General features: G+C 42.7%; 1 protein-coding gene across 2 annotated transcripts in view; it reads right to left on the reverse strand.

Moving 5' to 3' along the window:
• Positions 1-2,617: 2,617 nt before the first annotated feature.
• CHRND (cholinergic receptor nicotinic delta subunit) overlaps positions 2,618-22,224 on the reverse strand; it is a 48,847-nt gene continuing 29,240 nt past the window's right edge. For both annotated transcript variants that reach the window (XM_068281268.1, XM_068281267.1), the window contains 7 exons: positions 21,763-21,878; positions 19,697-19,897; positions 19,080-19,191; positions 14,701-14,815; positions 9,284-9,494; positions 4,807-4,925; positions 2,618-3,052 (listed from right to left, as the gene is read on the reverse strand). In XM_068281268.1, coding sequence (XP_068137369.1) covers positions 2,870-3,052; positions 4,807-4,925; positions 9,284-9,494; positions 14,701-14,815; positions 19,080-19,191; positions 19,697-19,897; positions 21,763-21,878 — 1,057 coding nt within the window. In that variant the 3' untranslated portion in view covers positions 2,618-2,869. The remainder of the gene's footprint in view (positions 3,053-4,806; positions 4,926-9,283; positions 9,495-14,700; positions 14,816-19,079; positions 19,192-19,696; positions 19,898-21,762; positions 21,879-22,224) is intronic.

Consider the following 22,224-nt stretch of genomic DNA (forward strand, 5'->3'; position numbering starts at 1 on the left):
TATCGTGTAGTGTATGTATTGTAGTCTAGGGCCAATTTAGGTGGAAGCCAATTAACTTATCTGTATGTTTTGGGGATGCGCACGCAGACATGGGGAGAACATACAAACTCCTTGCAGATGTTGACCTGGCTGGGATTTGAACCGGGGACCCAGCGATGCGAGGCAAGAGCGCTAACCACTACACCACCATGCTGCCTGATAAGATATCAGGCGGCCGGTGTTCTGACTTTCCAGCATACCAGTCAAGCCAGTGTGCATTGCCTTCTGCCTTCTATTAGTTGCCCACCAGGGGGGAGGTTATTAGTTGCCTGCCGGGGGGGGGGGGGAGTTATTAGTTGCCGGCCAGGAGGGTTATTAGTTGCCCACCAGGGAAGGTTCTTAGTTGCCCACCTGGGGAGGGTTTTGTGTGAAAGTAGGAAGAGGTTAGGTCATAGTAAAATCTTTGTAAATCCTACTGATATTTTACAATATGAAGTGGTAGAATGTCTGTAAATTTACCGATATTCTACTACAGGTATCCTAAAAACAGTGTATGGTGAACTGATAGCTATAAACAACAACGTTACCTCAGCGCAAAGGGTAGTCAGGACAATCTTGGTAGTAACACTCACCGCTGGTCGGCACATAAAGGGTTAAAGTACCTTATCCTGTAGTGTTCAGCGCATGGACAAAACAGACATGCTGGGATGTGGAGGCTACCTTTGTAGCGATGTGCAATAAACCAAGTATTTATCTTGTAAGTGAGTCCCCCTTGCATGGTTCCGTTCAACTATCAGCGTACACTATTGTGTCATTTTCTCCTCCACAGCCAGGAAGTGCGGACAGGGTATTTCCAGCTGGCAGTCAGTTTGTTAACCACTCTGACACGCAGAGCCGATAGTAGGAGGAAGTGCACAGACCACGTGACCGGAGGAGGGGAGACGAGCTGTTCAGCTGATCGCCTCCTATGCTGCCTCTGCTGGTGCAGCGTGGACTTCGGGATTACAGCAAGATACACCTATACACAGCGCATGTCTGTTTTGTCCATGCGCTGAACACTACAGGATAAGGTACTGTAACCCTTTATGTGCCGACCAGCGGCAAGTGTTACTACTGACATTGTCCTGACTACCCTTAGCACTGAGGTAACATTGTTGTTGTTTATCCCCTGACTTTTGGGTCTGAAGTCGGCCCCCACCTCATAGCAGCAGAAATATCCATCATTGCCCTACTCTGTTTTTTTTTTCATTTCTATGAACTGATAGGTATGTTAGTCTTTTGGCGCAACGCGTCAAATTAACATACACATATGGCAATATATGCTAATTTCTTACATCACTGGCGCCCAAATTACCACACAGGCACCGCCATAGCCGGTAATTACATTGTTGGCTATGGTGACGCCAAAATAGCAGGCCCTTTTTTAACTGATTCGCATTAACTAGCATAAATTGCAATGTAGCAACGGTAGTAACACAAAACTTCTACCACAGGACAATGTAGCAATATGCAGCTGCTCCTATTCACTGATTCATTGTCTGGAACTTCAGTGCTTTGCTGTGACCGCATGCCACTTGTACACATGAATGTAATGTGGGCGAGGTGGTCTCATACCAAATAGCAAGACACACTGGTAGATAGCAGTTAGTCCATATGCAGCTGTCTAGGAGGAGGGTGAGAAGAGCAGGTGATTACAGAGGCCCTTCTGTCATACTTATGACACGGCAGAATTAGAAATGATGACTGCAATAGTCAGTGCTCATTTGCCTTACAGAGAATCAGGTTTCACTTGCCTTTTGTCAGCTGCTCATGTTTTGTTCTTACTACAAAGTCATCCTCAAGCATTCATTTAAATCGCCAGGAATAACTGCAGAGAACATCCAGGAATCTGTTCATGAAAGCTGCATAGTTTACATGGCAGTACCTTAATGAAATTTATATTAAATTTTACATGCAATGGGAATTTATTCCTTAACCCACAGGTGTCAAACACAAGGACCGCGGGCCGAATGTGGCCCTCACTGTCATCTTATGCAGCCCGGTAAATGCATTCCGGTAAATGCCGCCAAGCGTCCGTGTGAACCAGTCCTAAAAGAAAGAGATTTTCAATAACCTTATAAGAAATTGCATAAAAGTTATTTGTATTTAGTATTTCACTCTTGAACAACGCTCCGCGCAAGTGACTGCACACTACTGCCAGACCTGGAAGTGGCTGAGGGGGGCAGAGAAAAACAGTGGGAGCAGTGGTGGGCGTGAGGACTGCTTCACATACATGCCAATTTCTCCCCTTTTTTTTAGATTTGTGTCAATGTCTAGTGTCCTTTAATGGAAAGTAGTTCAAGAGTGAAATACTAAATACAAATAATTTTGAATGCATTCTGTCATAAGGTTATTGAAAATCTCTTTCTTTTACATGTGTATAAAATCAGGGGAACACTTACTAAATGTTAGTGTACTTACTTGGGGAATCCAATCATCTTTATGCAAAGTAGTTTACTTACATCTATATTTTGTGCAATGTATATATTCCATACTGTGGTCAGTTTTCCGCAGTAAGTAAGCTGCTATCCTACATAAAAACACAAGCAAATGAAAGGTACTACAGTGATTTACTTTACATTATTTATTGTTTTCAGGGGAATAAAGTTACACATCTTTGATGTAGACTGCATTGACATTTAATTTTTTTTTACGTACAATAAAAGCGCCATATAACACATTTTTCTCGAGACTTCAAACTGACAAACAAATAAAAAGCTTGATAAAAAAGAATAAGACATCAATAAATGCCACTAGAATGTAAGTCCAGTCTTCTCATTAGCGCTTGTAAGATTCCTTTCTCCAATTTTTGGCAGAACCAGAAATGCATGAGATGGAGGACAACTAAGGTCTACACATATCTCTTGTGGGCTTCATTGTAGTCATAAGGGTCCCCAGGAAATGGATAAGCCGGAGGCTGGTTATACGCTCCTCCAAGAAATATCCAGAGAGTTCCAATAATCATGATGGGAGTCACAACAAAAAGACATAAGCGATCCACTGTCCGAGCAACACGATACCAGTTGTCCTTCTCCTGCATAGGGAAATGTAAAGAGTTTGTTTTGTGTATTCTTGGCCTATGCTACAGCTACACAATATCTAAAACACGTGGGCCCATATGCAATTCCACTTTTCTCCTACGTTTTCTCCTAGCTGAAATGTTCACACCTTGTTATACAATGCCCTTTAAACCCCCAGCAAGCAAGAAAGTATTTAAAATTATTTTAATAATACCTTTTCACCAACTTTTGGGTACTGTTTCAATTGTAAAATGTTTAAAAGTTATTTTAAAGAGAATATGAAAATTATCTTCTAGGACAAATCTCTGGGGAAAAAGTTAATTGGATATGGGCTTCGATCTGTTATCTATCTATTATACAAGAATCTATATGGATACCTTGGCCCATATGCAATTCACTTTTTCTCTTGAGTTTTCTCCTAGGTGATATTTCCACACCTTATCATAAAATGCCTTTTAAACTACCATCAAGTAAGAAAATACTCAAAATAATTTTTATAGTACTTTTTCACCAACGTTTTTGTAATTTTTCAATTGTAAAATGCTTAAATATTATTTTAAAGACACTATGAAAATTACCTGCTAAGAAATAACTCAGGAGAAAAGGTTAATTGCATATGGGCCCTCATGTCCAAACATAGTGCTAAGAGTTATTTTTTGAAAAATGTGGTCTTGAGAGTTGTACAAATGTGTAATGTCAACGGTGATTAACTTCACATTCATCTGTGTTTACACCACAATAAAATGTTTTGAAGAAATGCAGGGACATTGCTAGGATCCTAAGAGATCTGGGGCACTTTTGTGCACTCCAGACAGAAAATGGGTGTGGCCACAGACCAGAATGTGGGTGTGGTCATGGGTAGAGCCAAATTAACATGAACTTAACAGCAGTCTAAGTGGGCCTGCACAGCAAAATATTGGATGAAGCCACCTCTCCATTAATAAAAGAATATAACAAATAAAAATGCAGCATATCACGTAAATATGCAGTGTTTCCTGGCTTCTGTGCTGGCTGGTCTGGCTTGCTGCTGGGCAGGCTGGCCTGCTGCCAGGTTGTCTGGCAGTCCCCCCTTAGCATTCCCTGACTTTCTAGTGGACCCCTTTCCATGCTCCCACGGGTCTCCCATTGAAGCACCACAACTCCCAGCATGCCGCCATAGAAGAACCACAGTTCCTTTATGCACCCATAAAGGTATCACAGTGCCTAGTATGCCCACATAAAGGCACCACAGCACCCAGCATAACCCTGATTGATGCACCACAGCTCCCAGTATGCCTGTCATTGAGGCACCACAGCTGACTCTGCTTGGGGGACATCCAGTGCACCCCAGAATAGATCTGGGGCACGTGCCACTGATCTTTGTGCTGTGTGCAGTGTGCTGACCCCGTAACAGCTTCCAGGTCAGCACACTGTTGAACTGTAATATTACCCACTTGAGCCATGGGGAAACATGGACATTACTTTGCAAATCAGTTGTACTTTCAGTTATAACTGACATCACCTGATATATTTCAGTTCTGACAAAAGCTTGTCAGAACTGAAAGAAATCAATGTTAGAAGAAAATAGTGAGCTTCTTAGAAGAACTGACAGTGAGGTCAGTATGCCATTAATTTGCAGGTACATCATTTATTTTAAATAATTTTACTAGGCTCAGGTTCCCTTTAAGGGATGGACAGACTCAGAGAGTAAATTATCTCTCTTTGATTACTCAACACTGACTGATTCATGAGAGATGTAACCCGGAAGTCCATTTTAACTCGCTCATACCTCATTGTAATCATTCTTTTCTCTTGTGTGCTTAATAATGAAGTTTGCTCCATCAATGGCTGGTTTAATTTCACTATAAAGCTGGTCATTAATATTATCTGAGCTCATTGGATTCACTCCTATAGAAAATGGAAAAATAAAGAGAGTTGTCAGTTTAAATTAAAACACCATTTATTTAGCTGTTCTCCCAATACCAATTTCCCCCTACAATCATGCAGATAGAATTTCTCTTAACTGGGTTAGCCTATAACAATACAATCTTGTGCAATGAGATTTGGGAAACTATACCAAAACCCTGTTTTTCCTCTTTGTCACTGAACATTGATTGAGCAGCGGTTTAGGCCAGTTTATGTCATCAAAAGAAGTGATCATAGTTATAAAAAGATGTGTAAGTGGCATATATCATAGCACAGTAATGCAATTGACATTTTCCTAAAAAATATTAAACAATTGATGTGGCTAGCCGTGGTCCAGAGGAGCCGGAAATCTAATGTCCCTACCATAGTCTAAGGTCAATATCATCACATTTGGGAGGTCCTGAATGATTAACCACCTAAGCCTATGTGGGCAAGTATTCTCATCCAGATAGGTGTCGCTAAAGGCAAACTGTACGAGTATTCTCGTGTTTAGGCGGCGGTGCACGTGACTGTCGCTACTTGCGGCGGTATTTCCGTGTCGGCGGTTAGGGAAAAGAAGCAAGGCTTCCCTGAATCCCCGAACCAATCGCAGTGAGTGTAATGAATGGACATGACACCGATCAGGAGCCACGTCCATTCATAAGTACGAACGTGAATGAAAGTAAAAAAAAAAAAAGACGAAACAGTACCTGGTAAACCAGGGAGTGTTTCTAGCACCATCTAGTGGCAAAACGTTAAATTACACACACCACAGATTTTTTTGATAAAAAAAATGATATAATTCATCCCTTCTAAAGCCCCTTCCACCCACCCCAGTTACCAAACAATGAGATTGAAATAAAATAAAAAAAATTAAAAATCCATAAATAGTTGCCTTTGGGAATCAACTTTTTTTTTTATATGTATGTCATGAAAGTACGGTATATTAATGTTATTTTTGTACACAAGGGCTTATAATTGATGGGTCACAAAAAAAAACAAAAACAGAAAAAATGGACCTTTATTTACACATAATATATTAACACCATACATAATATATTAACACCATACATTGTACTAGGAACATAATTTGTGATAGCCGGGACTAATTGGCAAATAAAATGGGGGGGGGGGAGTATTTGTAGTAGCATTGCTTAGTTTAGAACTATAGGGGGTAGAACTGGAGAAATAGTGTATTTTTTTCTTTTCATTTTTTGTATTTGCCTATAAAATGTATAGAAAATAAATTACTGAAAACAAGTATCGCCGACAAAAAGCTTAATTAGTGACCAAAAAACCCAAGGTATAGATCGTTTACGTGTGATGAGTAGTGCTAAAGTTATGGGCAAATGAATGGGAGGATCACTGACAGGGGAAAATTGCTTCCGTCCTGAAGGTGAAAATACCTGCGGGCTGAAGTGGTTAACTTACCAGTATGCTTTTAGGATGTGTGATGAGACTGCAGTGCCCAGAGGAACTCACCTCAAAACAGGAAGAACATATAAACTCCATGCAGCTAGTTGCTGAACCTGGGACTCTAGTTCTAGTGCAATATGACAGTGCTAGCCTTTTAGCCCAAATATCTTGGCAATTAAAGGGACTCCGAGCTCACCCAAAAAAAGAAAGTTGTACTCACCAGGGGCTTTCTCCAGCCCAGTGCTGGTCGGGAGGTCCCACGCCGGCGTCCTGGCTCCTCTCCTTCTCCCCGCTCCAGGATGGCTGACAGGCCGCAGCCCGGGCGACACTCGGCAGAGTGTCGGGCTGCTCCTTCCGCGTATGACGTGGCTGACGTCACACGCCGGCCGCCTCGCGTCATCACGCCGGCCGGCGTGAAAGTACTGCGCATGCGCGATTAAAGCACGCATGCGCAGTACTTTCACGCCGGCGGCCGTGATGACGCGAGGCGGCCGGCGTGTGACGTCATACGCGGAAGGAGCAGCCCGACACTCTGCGGAGTGTCGCCCGGGCTGCGGCCTGTCAGCCATTCCGGAGTGGGGAGAAGGAGAGGAGCCAGGACGCCGGCATGGGACCTCCCGACCAGCACTGGGCTGGAGAAAGCCCCTGGTGAGTACAACTTTCTTTTTTTGGGTGAGCTCGGAGTCCCTTTAAATGAGTAAATGTAAAGAAAAAGAAGGTAAAAGTGAAGGATGAGAGGAGGTAAATACAAAACGGGAAATAATGTCTACAGACCAAGTGACCAGGTAGTAATAAACTTCTGTATATTTCTAACAAGGTCAGGTGGATATTAGAACATGCTAGGCTTGTCTTTGGACAATTAATAAAAAGCATCTGCACAATGAGAATCCGGTGGCCACTGTACAACCAGGCAGGTTCCTGAAGAATAGTGGGAGTCAAAGGGTCCAGTTGCCACCTTCTTTGACCCCTCTCTTGCTTCAAGGGGATGTCTGAGGTACAGCTGCACAGAACACTTCATATGACGTCAGCGCGACCGGGAGCGGCTCTCGTGCAGGAACAGTAGATGCCAACCTGGCGAGGTCGGCATCTGTATTGGAGGGGACCCCGGGCCACCAGCTGAAAGCAGAGCTGCGGTGAGGGCACAGGACAGCTGTCAGGGGCTGGAGATTTTTTTAATGTACCTTGGACATTCCCTTTCAGCCTACTAGAAAGACTATCAAGGGTTGTTAAAGTTACTACGCTGCCTTAGAACCCATTTAGCCTTAATCCTTCTCTGTGTATAACACCGTATTTCTCTACATCATATCCTGTATTATTGAGAGTGGTTAACAAGTACCCCATGTTGTAAATAATATCATCTTAAAGACCCCTTAATACCTATACATATTTTTAGAAGCACTCCATAACTGTGCATAAATTCTTTACAGACATTCCCTTGAGGTAGGCATTAGCACACATTGAGAACCTAGATTGATTCTGCTGTGATTTGCCAGCATCGCTGTTTTTTCCTGAATGAGTGGTCATGTGAGTACATTACATCCACTGGGGGCTGGGCAAAGGACCAACATCAATCTTGCAGAGGAGGCTTATGGAATTGTTTCAGACAAGTTTGTAAGGCTGCTAATTATGTAGTCTTACAGTTTCCTTTGTATAACCCTCTACAGCACAAGAGTCAAACACAAAGCTGTGGGCCGAATGCAGCCCTCCTTGCCATTTTGTGTGGCCCTCAAGAGCTTCCAATGTCCATCATTGTAAGCAGCAAAAGAAAGACAGCACACTGGCTTTCAGTCCAAAGGAGCACACAGGTGTCAGTGTTTCTGATTGGAACATTGTCAGTTTGAGCCAGAGTGCAGCAATAACCCACGGGAACCCCGTCGCAGAGTTACTGTATATTTTGGACTATAAGACTCACTTTTTCTCCCCCAAAAGTGGGGGAAAAAAGTCACTGCGTCTTATAGTCCAAATGCAGGGAGTTCCTGAATGCCTGCCAATACGAACCTCCAACCCGCCACAATGTCAGGGACTCCCTGTACTGTGCCCATGCAGAGGAGGACATGGGGACAAACGGAGGACACAAGGGGCACAAAGGTCATAGAGGAGGACACAAGGGGGACACAAAGTGGCATAGAGGAGGACACAAGGAGGACAGAGGCAGACACATGGGGGACACAGGAGGACACAAGAGGGACAGAGGAGGACACAGTGAGACACAAGAGGTACAAGGGGGAATAAAGTACAAAGGGGGCATAATCCACAAGAAGGCCCTTCACAATGGATGCACCAGGTGTAGTATATATTTTTCCCCTGGTTTGTGTCCTATAAACCTAGGTGCGTCTTATGGTCCAAAGAATATGGTAGCATGGGGACCCATCTTCTTTATATCCAATCCCCCCCCATCTCCCCACATCTAAGAGTACCGCAATGTGGAGCAATGTAATGTTTGCCTGCTCCAACAATGCATTATCTCTTATGTTCTTCCCAGCAGAAAAATGCTCTGTGCTTCCATACTTACTTCTCTTGATCATCTGACGCACTCTATGGAACATGTTGCTGTCATGTAGATGTTAGGAAGATTAGAGGCGACTCAAAGCAGTATTGGAGCAGGTAAATAGTAAACTGCTCCATTGTGCTGTTCTCCAGAACGGGGAGGAGCAAGCCACTCGTGGCCAATATAATTACATCACTTAGTTTGAGATTGTTCAATAAATGTTAAATCTTAATAAACAATCTGGCACCTTGTGTGATTTTGACAACCCTGCTTTACAGCATTGCTTCATCTTTCAGTTCAATGATCTGATATGATATGTGTAATTAATGTGTTTAATATTATTTCCAGCAAAATTTGCTGAGAAATAATGTACATAGGATATATCATTACAAAGAAAATCAAGAAGGACAGTTGACAGTTATGTGACTAAAGGCCAGCAGACAGCCACAGTTCTTACTTGCAGGTGTGACTCGACTAGTCAGACCATGGCGCTCTGACTGCTTCTCAAACATAAGTTCACTTCGAGATTTCACACTGAAGTACTCCTCGGCTTTCTCAATGTATCCCACTGAACTGCTGCGACGCTGTAGCACCCCACTCCATGGATCAGGGTCACCTTCCTCTGGACGTGACATATGCAGGATACGAGGCAATTTTTTCAGAAAGATCTAAAAATTGAAGTTAACTATTACCACATGTATAATATTTACTCATTCTATTTCATTGGTTAAAATGTACATCTGGTGCTTTGTGTTCCAATTTTTAAGTCCATCGTCTTAAAACTCTTTTGGGCCTGGACAGATCAAAGAAGAAATAGAATATTTGGGTGTTGGGGATATCCTGCAAATATTGTATTCTACAAGTGCTCAACATTCACAGATCTAAAACACATTGTTCCAGAATTTTAAAATTGCCTCCAGGATTCCAGTGCTTTTTCAATCCAAGGCCTCAGAGCTTAAAGGATAACTGAGGCGAAGAATATTGTTAGAACGGGGAGAGCTGGCATGTATAGGGCAAAGTCCTCATGCCCTCCGCTGATGGTGCAGAGTTGAGCAATGAGCTGGATATTACAACATTTGTTTAAGCTGGACTGTTTGATTGGTCAGCATCTCTCTCCGATGAGCTCATATCATTGTGTGTGTGTGCCAGTGATAAGAGGCATAAACACAGCTGGCACTGCACCGTGGCACAGAGTGAAGGTGGAGGGTTACAACTGAGTATTATTACCCTATGAAGTGTTTATGCTTTTGTTTGTCCCTTAGGATATATGAAATTAGTTGATGTTTGTCCGAGGCCTGCGATTGAAAGAGCACTGGAGATACTGGATGAAATTTTTAAAAATTATGGAACTATATGTTTTCGCTCTGTTTACTGTTGAGCACTCCTAATATTCAGGATATTTTTAGATGGCATTGTACCCCAGAGGTGGCGTGAACCAGTAATATTCGTTCTGTTTGTGTAGTATAGCGAAGAGGAGCACACGGCACTTACAATCATTATACAGTAGCGAAATTGCTTGAAATTTTGTAGAGAATTTTACTACTGGTTGCTCCTCTCACGTGTGTAAAACAGAGATGAACAGAGGGGAAATCTCAAAAAAGATGCAAACAATAAATAAACTTTTTTATTTTTATTGTGAGGACTGGAAGGGTTTGAACCTTCTATTAGAGTAATTTCACCACTTGCTGACTTGTTGCTTGTTGCTGTGTGTGTCACGCAGGACAGGAAAGAAGAGAAAATTTCCAGAGAAACACAAACAGCAGTAAGGCCTGGAACCCACTGAAAACAGCAAACGCGAAACGCTACCGCTAGAGTTTTGTCTGAGCGGTTTGCAAGCGGATTCATGCGCGTTTGCGGTCGCGTTTTGCAACATAGTATTTTTTTGCTCAGCGGTTGCGTAGCGTTTTGCGTTTTGCGTTTTTATCCTGATTGGTCCTGTGAATTATTTTTCATTTTGTTACAGTGTGCTGAACCGCAAAACGCTAGCAAAACCGTTCAGTTTAGGTTTTGCTGAGCGTTTCCGCTAGCGTTTGAATACTTTACATTGACGCGCTAACGCTCCCAAAATGCTGCAGGTCCTGCGTTTGCGTTTCTGGGAAACGCAAACGCTCCTGTGGAAGTTGCCCCATCCATTAACATTAGCCCAGCGTTTTGGCAAAGTGCTAGCGTATCACAACGCTGCCAAAACGCTGCCAAAAGCGCTCCTGTGGGTTCCAGCCCTAACAGATTGACAGTGGTTCTTCTGAGCCTTCCCTATAATACTCAAAGCTAAAGAAAAAAAAAGAAAGAAAAGGCTTTGGCTGCTATTAGGACCTCATTAGCTAGTAGTTTTCCTGTACAAACACCAGCAGTTACTAAATAACACCCGGAGCCATATGCAATTAGCGTTTTCCACTGAGTTTTCTCCAAGGTGAGATTTTCAAACTTGTCAATAAATTGCCTTTCTAAACCACCAGCAAGCAAAAAAATGCTTACAATAATTTTGATGGTACTTTTTCATCCACATTTTGCTATTTTTTCCATTGCAAAATGCTGAAAAGCTGTCCTAAATCAAAGATGAAACATGATCTCCTAGGAGAAAACTCAGGAGAAAAATTTAATTGCATATGGGCCCCAATGTGAGTCGGAAGCCCTGTGACATTACAAGTTTCCTTGTCTCTCAAACAATCCCTTATATTTTAACACTGGAAATGTGAAGAGAGTCCCTGCTGTGATCAAAACATTAGCCACTTGGCGAAGAAAATGGTATTACTGAATTCCTCACCTGGTAGATACTGTATGCTGGGCACAGCCATAGCACAATATGGTAGGTTTCAGCAGCTTGGTATCTACCAGGTGAGGTATCTACCAGGTGAGTTACTAATACTGTTTTTTTTCTTCATCTGCTCCTCAGATCTTTTTTCATTGTTGGTCTCCTTCTCTTTTGTAACACCTTATTCCCTTGTGGACATTAGAGAAGCATATCCCATTGTGTTGTGGTACGGTTCTTGCTGATACTGAGGCTCTCCTTGAATGATTTAGTGGTTGAAATATTGATTTTATATTTTTACACAACATCAGGTAGGTCATCTAGGTGTATTGGACCATAGTAAAGTCTGTGAGAAGATTAGTGAATTTGGCTGGGTTTGCCAGAACATTTTGACAGATGAGATAAGGCCCATACACACGTCGGATTTTTCGAACGACGGTTCGTTTGAACTTCCCGTCGTTCAGTCGTCCGCACGCTAAATCGGGCGTGTGTACAGACTGTCGTTCAGGTGATAAGACTGGTCTTGAGCGATCCGCCCGGCGGATCGCTCAAAACCAGTCTTATCACCCAAACGACAGTCTGTACACACGCCCGATTTAGCGTGCGGACGACTGAACGACGGGACGTTCAAACGACCCGTCGTTCGGAAAAATCCGACGTGTGTATGGGCCTTTAGTGTTTCAATTTTCTGTGTTTGCTTGCACTTGTAAACAGAAACAAAAATGACTTTTGTTACCTTTATTTTTTACATTTTTTTACATTGATTTAACATTTTACTTAAACCCATGGTCTTTAATAAACCCAAAGAAGTTTTACATAACCCCTAATTTCTCCAGTGCTTTTAGGAGAACCTCAGTCCTGATTAAAGTTGGGCCGAACCTCCGATTTTAGGTTCGCGAACCGGGTTCGCGAACTTTCGCGGAACGTTCGGTTCGCGTTAAAGCTCGCGAACCGTAATAGACTTCAATGGGGAGGCGAACTTTGGAAAAAAATAAATTCTACTGGCCACAAAAGTGATGGAAAAGATGTTTCAAGGGGTCTAACACCTGGAGGGGGGCATGGCGGAGTGGGATACATGCCAAAAGTCCTCGTGAAAAATCTGGATTTGACGCAAAGCAGCGTTTTAAGGGCAGAAATCACATTGAATGCTAAATGACAGGCCTAAAGTGCTTTAAAACATCTTGCATGTGTATACATCAATCAGGTAGTGTAATTAAGGTACTGCTTCACACTGACACACCAAACTGTTCACTGAACAGAACAGGTATGCAGTGGCGGGTTCACTGAACAGAACAGGTATGCAGTGGCGGGTTCACTGAACAGAACAGGTATGCAGTGGCGGGTTCACTGAACAGAGCAGGTATGCAGTGGCGGGTTCACTGAACAGAACAGGTATGCAGTGGCGGGTTCACTGAACAGAACAGGTATGCAGTGGTTGGTTCACTGAACAGAGCAGGTATGCAGTGGCAGGTTCACTGAACAGGTATGCAGTGGTGGGTTCACTGAACAGGTATACAGTGGTGGGTTCACAGAACAGGTATGCAGTGGCGGGTTCACTGAACAGAACAGGTATGCAGTGGCGGGTTCACAGAACAGGTATGCAGTGGCAGGTTCACTGAACAGGTATGAAGTGGTGGGTTCACTGAACAGGTATACAGTGGTGGGTTCACAGAACAGGTATGCAGTGGTGGGTTCACAGAACAGGTATGCAGTGGTGGGTTCACAGAACAGGTATGCAGTGGTGGGTTCACAGAACAGGTATGCAGTGGTGGGTTCACAGAACAGGTATGCAGTGGTGGGTTCACAGAACAGGTATGCAGTGGTGGGTTCACTGAACAGGTATGCAGTGGTGGGTTCACAGAACAGGTATGCAGTGGTGGGTTCACAGAACAGGTATGCAGTGGTGGGTTCACTGAACAGGTATGCAGTGGTGGGTTCACAGAACAGGTATGCAGTGGTGGGTTCACAGAACAGGTATGCAGTGGTGGGTTCACAGACACAGTACAGGTATGCAGTGGTGGGTTCACAGAACAGGTATGCAGCCAGGAACAAGCTAAGCCTAACTAATCTTTCCCTATGAGAGACAGTGCAGCAGCTCGCCCTACTCTCACTAATGCAGGCAGGCAGTGGCACACGAGTGACCGTAATGGCCGCCGCTGCCTGCCTTATATAAGGGGGGTGGGGCTCCAGGGGCTAGTGTAGCCTAATTGGCTACACTGGGCCTGCTGACTGTGATGTAGAGGGTCAAAGTTGACCCTCCATGGTGCATTATGGGGCGAACCGAACTTCCGCAAACGTTCACCTGCGGAACGCGAACACGAACCACGGAAGTTCGCATGGAACCGTTCGCAGTCGAACCGTTCGGCCTAACTCTAGTCCTGATTTATTTGTTAAATAAATATAAAATTTCTGACAATCCTGTATACCAACCATGTTTTCAGTCAACTTAAAATTTCACTTAATTTAGAATTTTTACCAGTTTGACAAAGTTATGGCAGTTTGATGCCAAAATGAAAAATCTTTCATAACATTAAAAATACAGAATGGTTTTTTATGTGTTTTTTTTTTCAAACAAAAGTGGTATTATCCTTTTAAGGTTTACAAGTTGAAGAAAGTTTATTAAAGTATACCAGAGATCACAGCCTTAAAAAAGTTGATACCTACCCGGGTCTTCCTCCAGCCCCATAAGCACATATGAGTCCCTCGCCGTCCTCCCGCGGTCTGCCGTTCAGCCACCATCAGCCCCGGTAACAGGCTCCGTTGGGTCCAGTCTGGGTCTTCTGCGCATGCGCAGACCCTCCCGCGCATGCACAGTAGACCAGGACTAATGCGACTGAGCCAGTTATCGGGGCTGATGGCGGCTAAACGACAGACCGAGGGAGGACAGCGAGGGACTCACACGTGCTTATGGGGCTGGAGGAAGCCTCAGGTAAGGGTTGATTCTTTTAAAGCTGTGATCTCTGGTTTACTTTAAGGTAAGGAGAAGTGTTTTAGAGATTTAAGAAAAACCCTGCATGAATGCCCTACTGGGGTACATTCACTCCTATCTTACAGCCTATAATCTAACATGTATACTTTCTTGCTGATAAGTACGGCAGATTATAATCTTTGTTTTCTGGACATACCTCTTTTATCCGATTGGTCATGATATGAGTGCTGGGATTTCTGAAGTGCAAATTTAGTACCACGACGCAGCTCACAACCACAACTGTCACCAGAATCATGATAAATGTCAGATACCTGAAGAAGAGAACATTTAGCATTTATTTGCACAAGTACTAATATTCTGTGTGTTATGCTCTGTAAACATTTGGTTGAGATCATAACTTGAAACTAAATTCTTGGCCAATAAAAAAAAAACATACCCAAAACTGAATGTTTAATATACAGTAGTAATGTGATTAAAAAGATATAATTGTAGCTTCCCAAGAAGTGTTCTGGAGGCCCCTCAGTCTCTATTCTCTGGACTTGGATGCAGGGCTACATGATGGAGGTACAGTACCCATGTTATCCTTAGCAGGTATGCTCTGCAAGCACCTGCATAACAAAGCACTGTGCATAGAGTTAGTTGGGAACACATCAAGTGGTCATATAACAGGGTTTTTATGTACACTAAATTTAACATGAATGTTTTTTTTAAATGAATGACTAAATAACATTTTTGGAAACTTAGGGCTCGATTCACAAAGGCGTGCTAACATAGTTAGCACGCCAAACAGCTTTGGTCATGCAAACTAGGGTGCTAAGTAGTTTGCACGTCTAAAGCTGTTACTGATCGCGCACAAAGTTTAGCGCTGCACGGTGCGTGCGAAACATCGCAGAGCCGGGACAAGGTCCTCCAGCACCCAAGGCTGAGACACCAAAGTGCGCCCCTCCATCCCTGCCACCCCAGCCATCACACACTGATTGCTATTAGACTAAGAGGCGCCACAGGGCCCACAACCTCGCCAACACCTTAATATCTAGTTATATGGCTTGCAGTCACTGCCATGTATCCCCTTTTCTTATTTCTTTCTGCTTTAAACACAATTAGGAATGACAGCTAAATGAATTCTGCGCCCCCTCCTACACTGCGCCCTGAGGCTGGAGCCTCTCCAGCCTATGCCTCGGCCCGGCCCAGGAAACATCACACCCTTCGCATGCTAAGTACGCTTATCAGGCTATTCAGCATGCGAACGGTACAACATTTTGCATGCACTTTTGCGCGTGTATTAGCGCGTGCAAAGTGCCTTTGCACATGCTAAGGGGCTTTTCACTGGCGTGCTAACACTTAGCACCCTTTAGACCACTTTGGTCTCTGAGGAAGCGGACTATCCTTGAATCGGCCGTTAGACCTACCACTCCCTTGGCTTAATCTCTGTATGTATTTCTGTCAATAAATCACTGGAAGCAGACATAGTTGGTGCTCAGTGCTGTTTTTCCTACTATCAAGTATTAAGCTGTATTTGGCCGGTGCACAATACAGTCCCAGGGGGCAGATTGCTGGATGTCAGCCAGCATCCAGTGCCAGCCACCTCTTTGATTCTCTCCAGTACCGACATGTTAAATCTATGCCACACTTGTGGCTGCTTAAGCCTGAAGCGTCGTAGATTTAAAGCTGGTGGCTCCCGTGCACAGGACATGATCGTGCATCTCCACCGGCACAGAACTCCACTGTCAGGAAATGTTTTCAATGGCTCCTGACTGCCTAATCACTGTGAACCAATTACAGTGATCAGGAAGTAGTGAAATAAAAAAAAGGCTCTGCTCCTTAAAGGGGCCAGAGCCTGCAGTACAAAAGTGGTTAAAGTCAACCCGAGGTGAATATATACAATTGTATATCCCATGCTTCTATTTTATATGTAAACATTTACAAAGTAGATTTAATGTTTTATTGTCTCTGCTTAATGGCTGTCTGTAATGTGTCTCAGAGCTGAAATACATGAACTTTTGACCTTTTTTACCAATCCCCTGCTCTCAGAAGCCTTCTCTGCAGGAAAGTGTTTTATGACTTTAAATTCTTACCAGTGAGGGTTACGTTGTAAACAAGAGAGAAGTCCTCACTTGCATGCCTAAAGATTAACTCTTTCAGGCAGTAAAAGAAAAAAAGAAACACAGATATTAATTTGTTTGGCACTGTACATACACATGTTTATCTCATCATGTCACATGTCACCTCAGGTACATTTTAAGTCCTCTTCCCCAGGAGGCTCCACCCAGAGCAATCCTTGCTAAACTTATTATTGTACTGAGGATTTATATAGCACCAGCATCTTTTGTGGTGCTGTACAACAGAATAAAAAGTATAACAATACATTATAAACAATACAACAGTAAACAGTACAAGACAAAGGTGGATTACAGCGTATTCAGTTAGACCCTTCACTATAAGTACAAACAAGAATTCCCAAATATTTCCAACAAGATATCTATTGTCCCTGATTTCTCTGCAGAGCTCCAACAGCAGAGTGCCAAATATATTGATGGCAACAAATTCTAAAATTGGAAGCTTTTCTATGTGATGAACCTGAGGGTGACAACAAAGAGACCTGTATTTTTCAGTCAGCAAAGCAAGCAGTGAGCAAAATAAGCAGCCCCTTAGATCCACCAGCACAGAACAGCACTAATGCTGGGTTCACAGGTAGAAAGTACTATTTTCCAGACTGGAGGCCAGTAGACAAACGCACATGAGAACGGATTCAATGTTATTAATAGAACCCATTCACACAATCCATAAAAAAATATGCATTAGCTCCAATTACAAAAAGAGACAAAGTCCTGACCTATTTTGGTTACAGAAGACCAAGATACCATAGTAGCATTGCTGGAGGGCGACAGCATATGTGTTGTGTCCATGGCACTGCACTAGCCCTTATCTCCATTGCCAATCCAGCTTCTGGTTCTTACAATCGTATGTTTAGTCTGATCTTTCCAATGTGCTGTAATATTAAGAGCTAAAGAGAATTTTCCCATGAATCCTTAGTGCTAGTGAAAGGAGTCTAATGTATGTATGCATACACTGGCAGACTGACAGCTTTTTTGTTTTGCTTCCTTCCTTACAAGAAGTGAATTGTATAGATAAAAGTTTGCTGGGTACGTAATAGAGCCACCTGTTGGGCAGTGGGAATAGCTGACAGCTTTCACAGAATTTCAAATAAAAGCCTAATAGATGTTTCTGATTTTTCAGTAATGATGATATATAAGGCTTTTTTCTTCTAATACTGTGTGCTTTAATGCATTGTTACAAGCACAGCTAAAGGGTTTTTATAGTGATTTTTTTCAAAAGTCATTTGGATGACAGCTATAAGTTCAAAACATGTTATTATGGTATTATTTCTTGGCTGCTTAAATAAATACAAGTGTTTCCTCTGTGAGTTGAAATGCTAGAGGCATGGGCCTGGGGAAGCTACTAAAAGTTATGTTATTCATATCTGTTCTTCAAATTCTTCATCTTCTTTCATCTATGTTGTCGAACTCTTCATCTGCTTGATTGAAATTGATTGAAAAGGTGTTGCACCACCAGTTCATTTGTCTAGACCAATGGGAAACCTCAGCTCCTGAGTAGTTTTCTTGTTTGACTGGAGAACCACCCACTTTCTATCTGCATTTGTCACATTCTCCACCGCAGCCCATAATAACCTAAGCAAGGGATGGAAGCACGGGACTGTGAACATCAACCGCTGCGAAGTACCGTCTAAACTCACTGCCACTGTTGGAGCATCCCGGGCTGCTTGTATACCGCTCTACGTACTTTGCATGTTGCTTTGCTGATGCATTACATGCTTATTATGTGCTTGCAAACTGCTTGTCTATGAAAAGAGATTAACTGTGTTTGAGTTTGCCAAGGACACACTGGAGCTATATAATTAAGGAACTGATTGTGTGCTGCTGTGGTGCACATGTCATTGCTTTCTGCACCTCCATTTGCCATTAACGGTGACTGTAAACTTTTGTGATTTACCTGTCCATTGGGAATATTCCTGGCTGCCGGGCTGTAAGATCTTCCTGTAATTTGAAAATGCTAGTTGGAAATTTACAGGGGGCCCCCAGTTGTAGGCATGTGAGTGGATGACTGTGTGTGGGCTGGCCATTGCTGTTGAAAATTGACATTGGTTTTAGTGACGACAGTACTGTCTATTTTTATCCTATGCCATCCACTTATGTGGTGGTAGGGATTGTTACATTTATAGCAAGTTAAGTGAGTTAAAGATGTCACACTGCACCTGAGACCAGAATACAAATTCTCTCCTTTTCTCTCTCTTTCCTTTTCCTAAATTTAGCACATTCTCCACTGCCCCCCTAACCAGGAATCCGGGAGCTGGCATATACGCACAGATGAAGAACAAAAGAACACAGATGAATAAAAGAAAATGGGTAATTTGGTAAACATTGAAAAACAAAAACATGTTGCAAAATGAATAGGAAAATCTGCTAGTGTCAATGTCAGCAGAAGATTCTACATTTGTGTTTTATAGAATTCCTAGATAGACCGCTCCAATGTCAGTGGCACTTATAAGCAACTCACTTGCTGATGAGGGGGATAGCCAAAGAGGTCTCTGGGAGGCGCTGTGAAATCAGGAGCAAGAAGACAGACTGAGCCAGGAGGACAGAAATAGCCAAGGTCATCTTTTCACCACCTGGCAAGAAATTATGTTGTTTCATTAAATATTTCTGTAAGAGAAAAGTACTGTATAGTACAGGAAAATAATGATGGCACATAGTATAAAATAGTTGCTGTCAGCACAACTCAAGACAAATATATGGTAATAACAGCTGATTCGCTAGCTCAGCTTTGTCATCCCTACCCTAAGAGACACCAGAGGAGCATCTTTATACAGGACCAGAATTTAATTGTCTGGAAGTTGGTGACAGTGATAGTGCATGACAGTACTAGGCAGTAAAGTTTGCACATTTTACTTACCTTCACCAACACTGAATTGACTACACCAGATTGTCTCCCAGTGCTCCTTTGTTTTTTGTTTCCTCTACTCAGAGGAATAAGAGATCCATTAGTATGTAGCTTGATTAGTGACAGTTCTAAAAGCAGACTTCAGTCATAAAACGCAATTGCAGTCAGTAAATTAGTACCCATTATTACAACTATGGTGAGCTTTGTGCTGTAATTATTGTAAACATACTCACTGTCAGCTGGTAGGTAGAATACAAAGTTGGCCATCAGAGCAATGAGCACACAGGGAGCCAGGATGTTGATGATGTAAAACAGGGGTTTTCTTTTTATAATGAGATAGAATGTAACGTCCTGATATTTGGTGCTTTCAGGAGATACACTCCTGTCGATGTTCTTTTTGGCTGGAAGGTGGACAATATCCCACTCTCCATTTTCTGAAAGACACAGCAAACACTGGGCATCAGCATAATTACAGGCATCCCTACTGCTAAAAACATGAAACAATATGTACCGGTAATTGTTATGTTCTCATAATTTACAGGAACAGTTTAAACACTATGTGGGTAGCTTTTGCCTTTAATATAGTATAATATTACCGCAGTATGGTCGGTTATAGAGCATTCTTGTCAAAATTCTGGTACATCCTGCATTTGGACCCCAAATTAGGCCACCTGGTTATTCCGGTTATTCTGTTTTGTTACACGCTGTTCCGTGCAGTGAAGGCATTACAATAGTAAGAGGCATTCCTGACATCCCTTTGGAATGTACATGTTTGTTATACTGCCTCTGCTCCCTCTGAATCTGTCCATAAGCCTTTCTTAACATTTTATTTTATTGCCACAGCTTACATGAACTCCAAGAAACTTTAAACATGCCATGCTTAGGTGATTTCTCCATGAAATTCTCCTGGAGAGGGGGGGGGGGGGGGGGGAGGGGTAGAAAAACTTGACCCTCCCAAGAAGGCATTGCATCCTATCAACATCCGATCAGCAAGACTTGCAGGAGACAGGGGCTGTTTCTATTGGCTCTCTGCTCCTGTCAGTCTCCGCACTGTTTTTGACATACCAGAGCTGCTGGTAATGTTTCTGCCCTTTACCACATGTTCTAGTCTTTATGAATTGACATCTACTGACATTTACTGACATGTGTTGAGGTATTTACAGCACAAGTCGGTAATTTACCTCACTGCTTGGTGATTTCAGCTTGCAATGCAGTAACAGCCTTTATGAATTGACATTGTGCCAAGTGTTTGGTAAAGTCAGCTGTTTTCTGCATTACCTCATGCGGTAATGCTTTATGAATCTAGGCCAATGTGTTTGAAGCAGAGAGAAATAAGAAAAAGGAATACATGGCAGTGACTGCAAGCCAGATAACTAGAGATTAAGGTGTTGGGGGGGGGGCTGGGGGAGCCTCTCAGTCCAATAGCAATCAGTGTGTGACAGCTGGGGTGGGTGGGTGGGTGGAAGGAATGGAGGAGCGCGCTTTGGTGCCCTAGCCATGGGTGCTGGAGCACCTTGTCCTGGCTCTGGGTTTAGCCATAGTAAAATATCAGTATTTTTTTTTAAACTCGTTTTATTAAACAAATATCACTGAATACATATACATATGTCCAATACAGGATACAGAGAAAATATCCATCGAAACAAAATATCAGTATTTAATACCGATATTTAACAATTTAAATACTGATATTTTACTATCAGGATTACTGGTTGCCCGAATTTCCATGCGCCTTTTTTTTGGTGTACGCGTTTAAATGAGTCCCCTTCCAATTACAATGAAGACACTCTGAAGAAGCGTCATTAGCAAGTATGAGTGGACAGAGCTTCAAAGGTGTCAATATGCCAGAAAGAGGGCTTCTCCAGAGCCACATGACCTGTTGGGCTCACCAGCTTAGGTGAATTCAAAGCAGCCGGTGTTAATCAGCAAAAAAATGAAATGATAGCTTGTGAATGTGAAGTATTGGCACAGGTACTGAGCCATGATATAGACCTGCCTGCCCCACCTCAAGTTCCTGAATAGTCCACAGTCAGTCAGTTTTATAGCATGCAAGTGCAAGAGTAGCTTTGAAACCCGTTGGGGTTATTTACAAACTTCGTTTTTAGGGTTATACAACCTGTTTTTTTCTAAAGTCTTGTACAGTTATTTTGTAATGTTTATTTATTAGCTACAAGTTTAGTGACTAAGTGACAGTTAATATAGGTTTATGGTCAGATACGGGCCTAAAGAATGAAGAGTTTTGAGCAATTCTCTGGGTCAGATATCTCAGAGGTATAAGTGTCAAAAGTGTTGGCAGTACCTGTGAATGCTTCTCGATCAATAACAATCCACTCTACTGGATAATATTTCTTTGCAGCTTCATCTTCCTGTTCCTTTAACCGCAAATTGATCTCTTTTGCACTGTATGTCAAGGAACTGCAACATACAAAGAAGGATAAGAACGTTAGGATGATAACACTTACGAATATGTTGTGGGAAGACTTTCAAGAGTATTGAAATATATGTTAGTTAAGTGCAAACTGTCCCAATACCAGAACTAGGATATACATCACCAAAGGAGACACATGTTCTAGTAATGTCAAAGTTAGGATTTCCTCTCTTTCTGTGGATATATATTCTGTACCTACTTATGGAATGCCCCTACTGGGAGTTGTGCTCTGGGGACAAAGCAAAACTTAGACAGTCTATGCCCACTTAAGAATTCTGATTTAACAAGGTTGCACTCAGGGTGCAATAGTTTTCTTCTCAGGGGCGCCATGAA

This window comes from Hyperolius riggenbachi, chromosome 4, assembly GCF_040937935.1.
Source record: "Hyperolius riggenbachi isolate aHypRig1 chromosome 4, aHypRig1.pri, whole genome shotgun sequence".
Classification (NCBI taxonomy): domain Eukaryota; kingdom Metazoa; phylum Chordata; class Amphibia; order Anura; family Hyperoliidae; genus Hyperolius; species Hyperolius riggenbachi.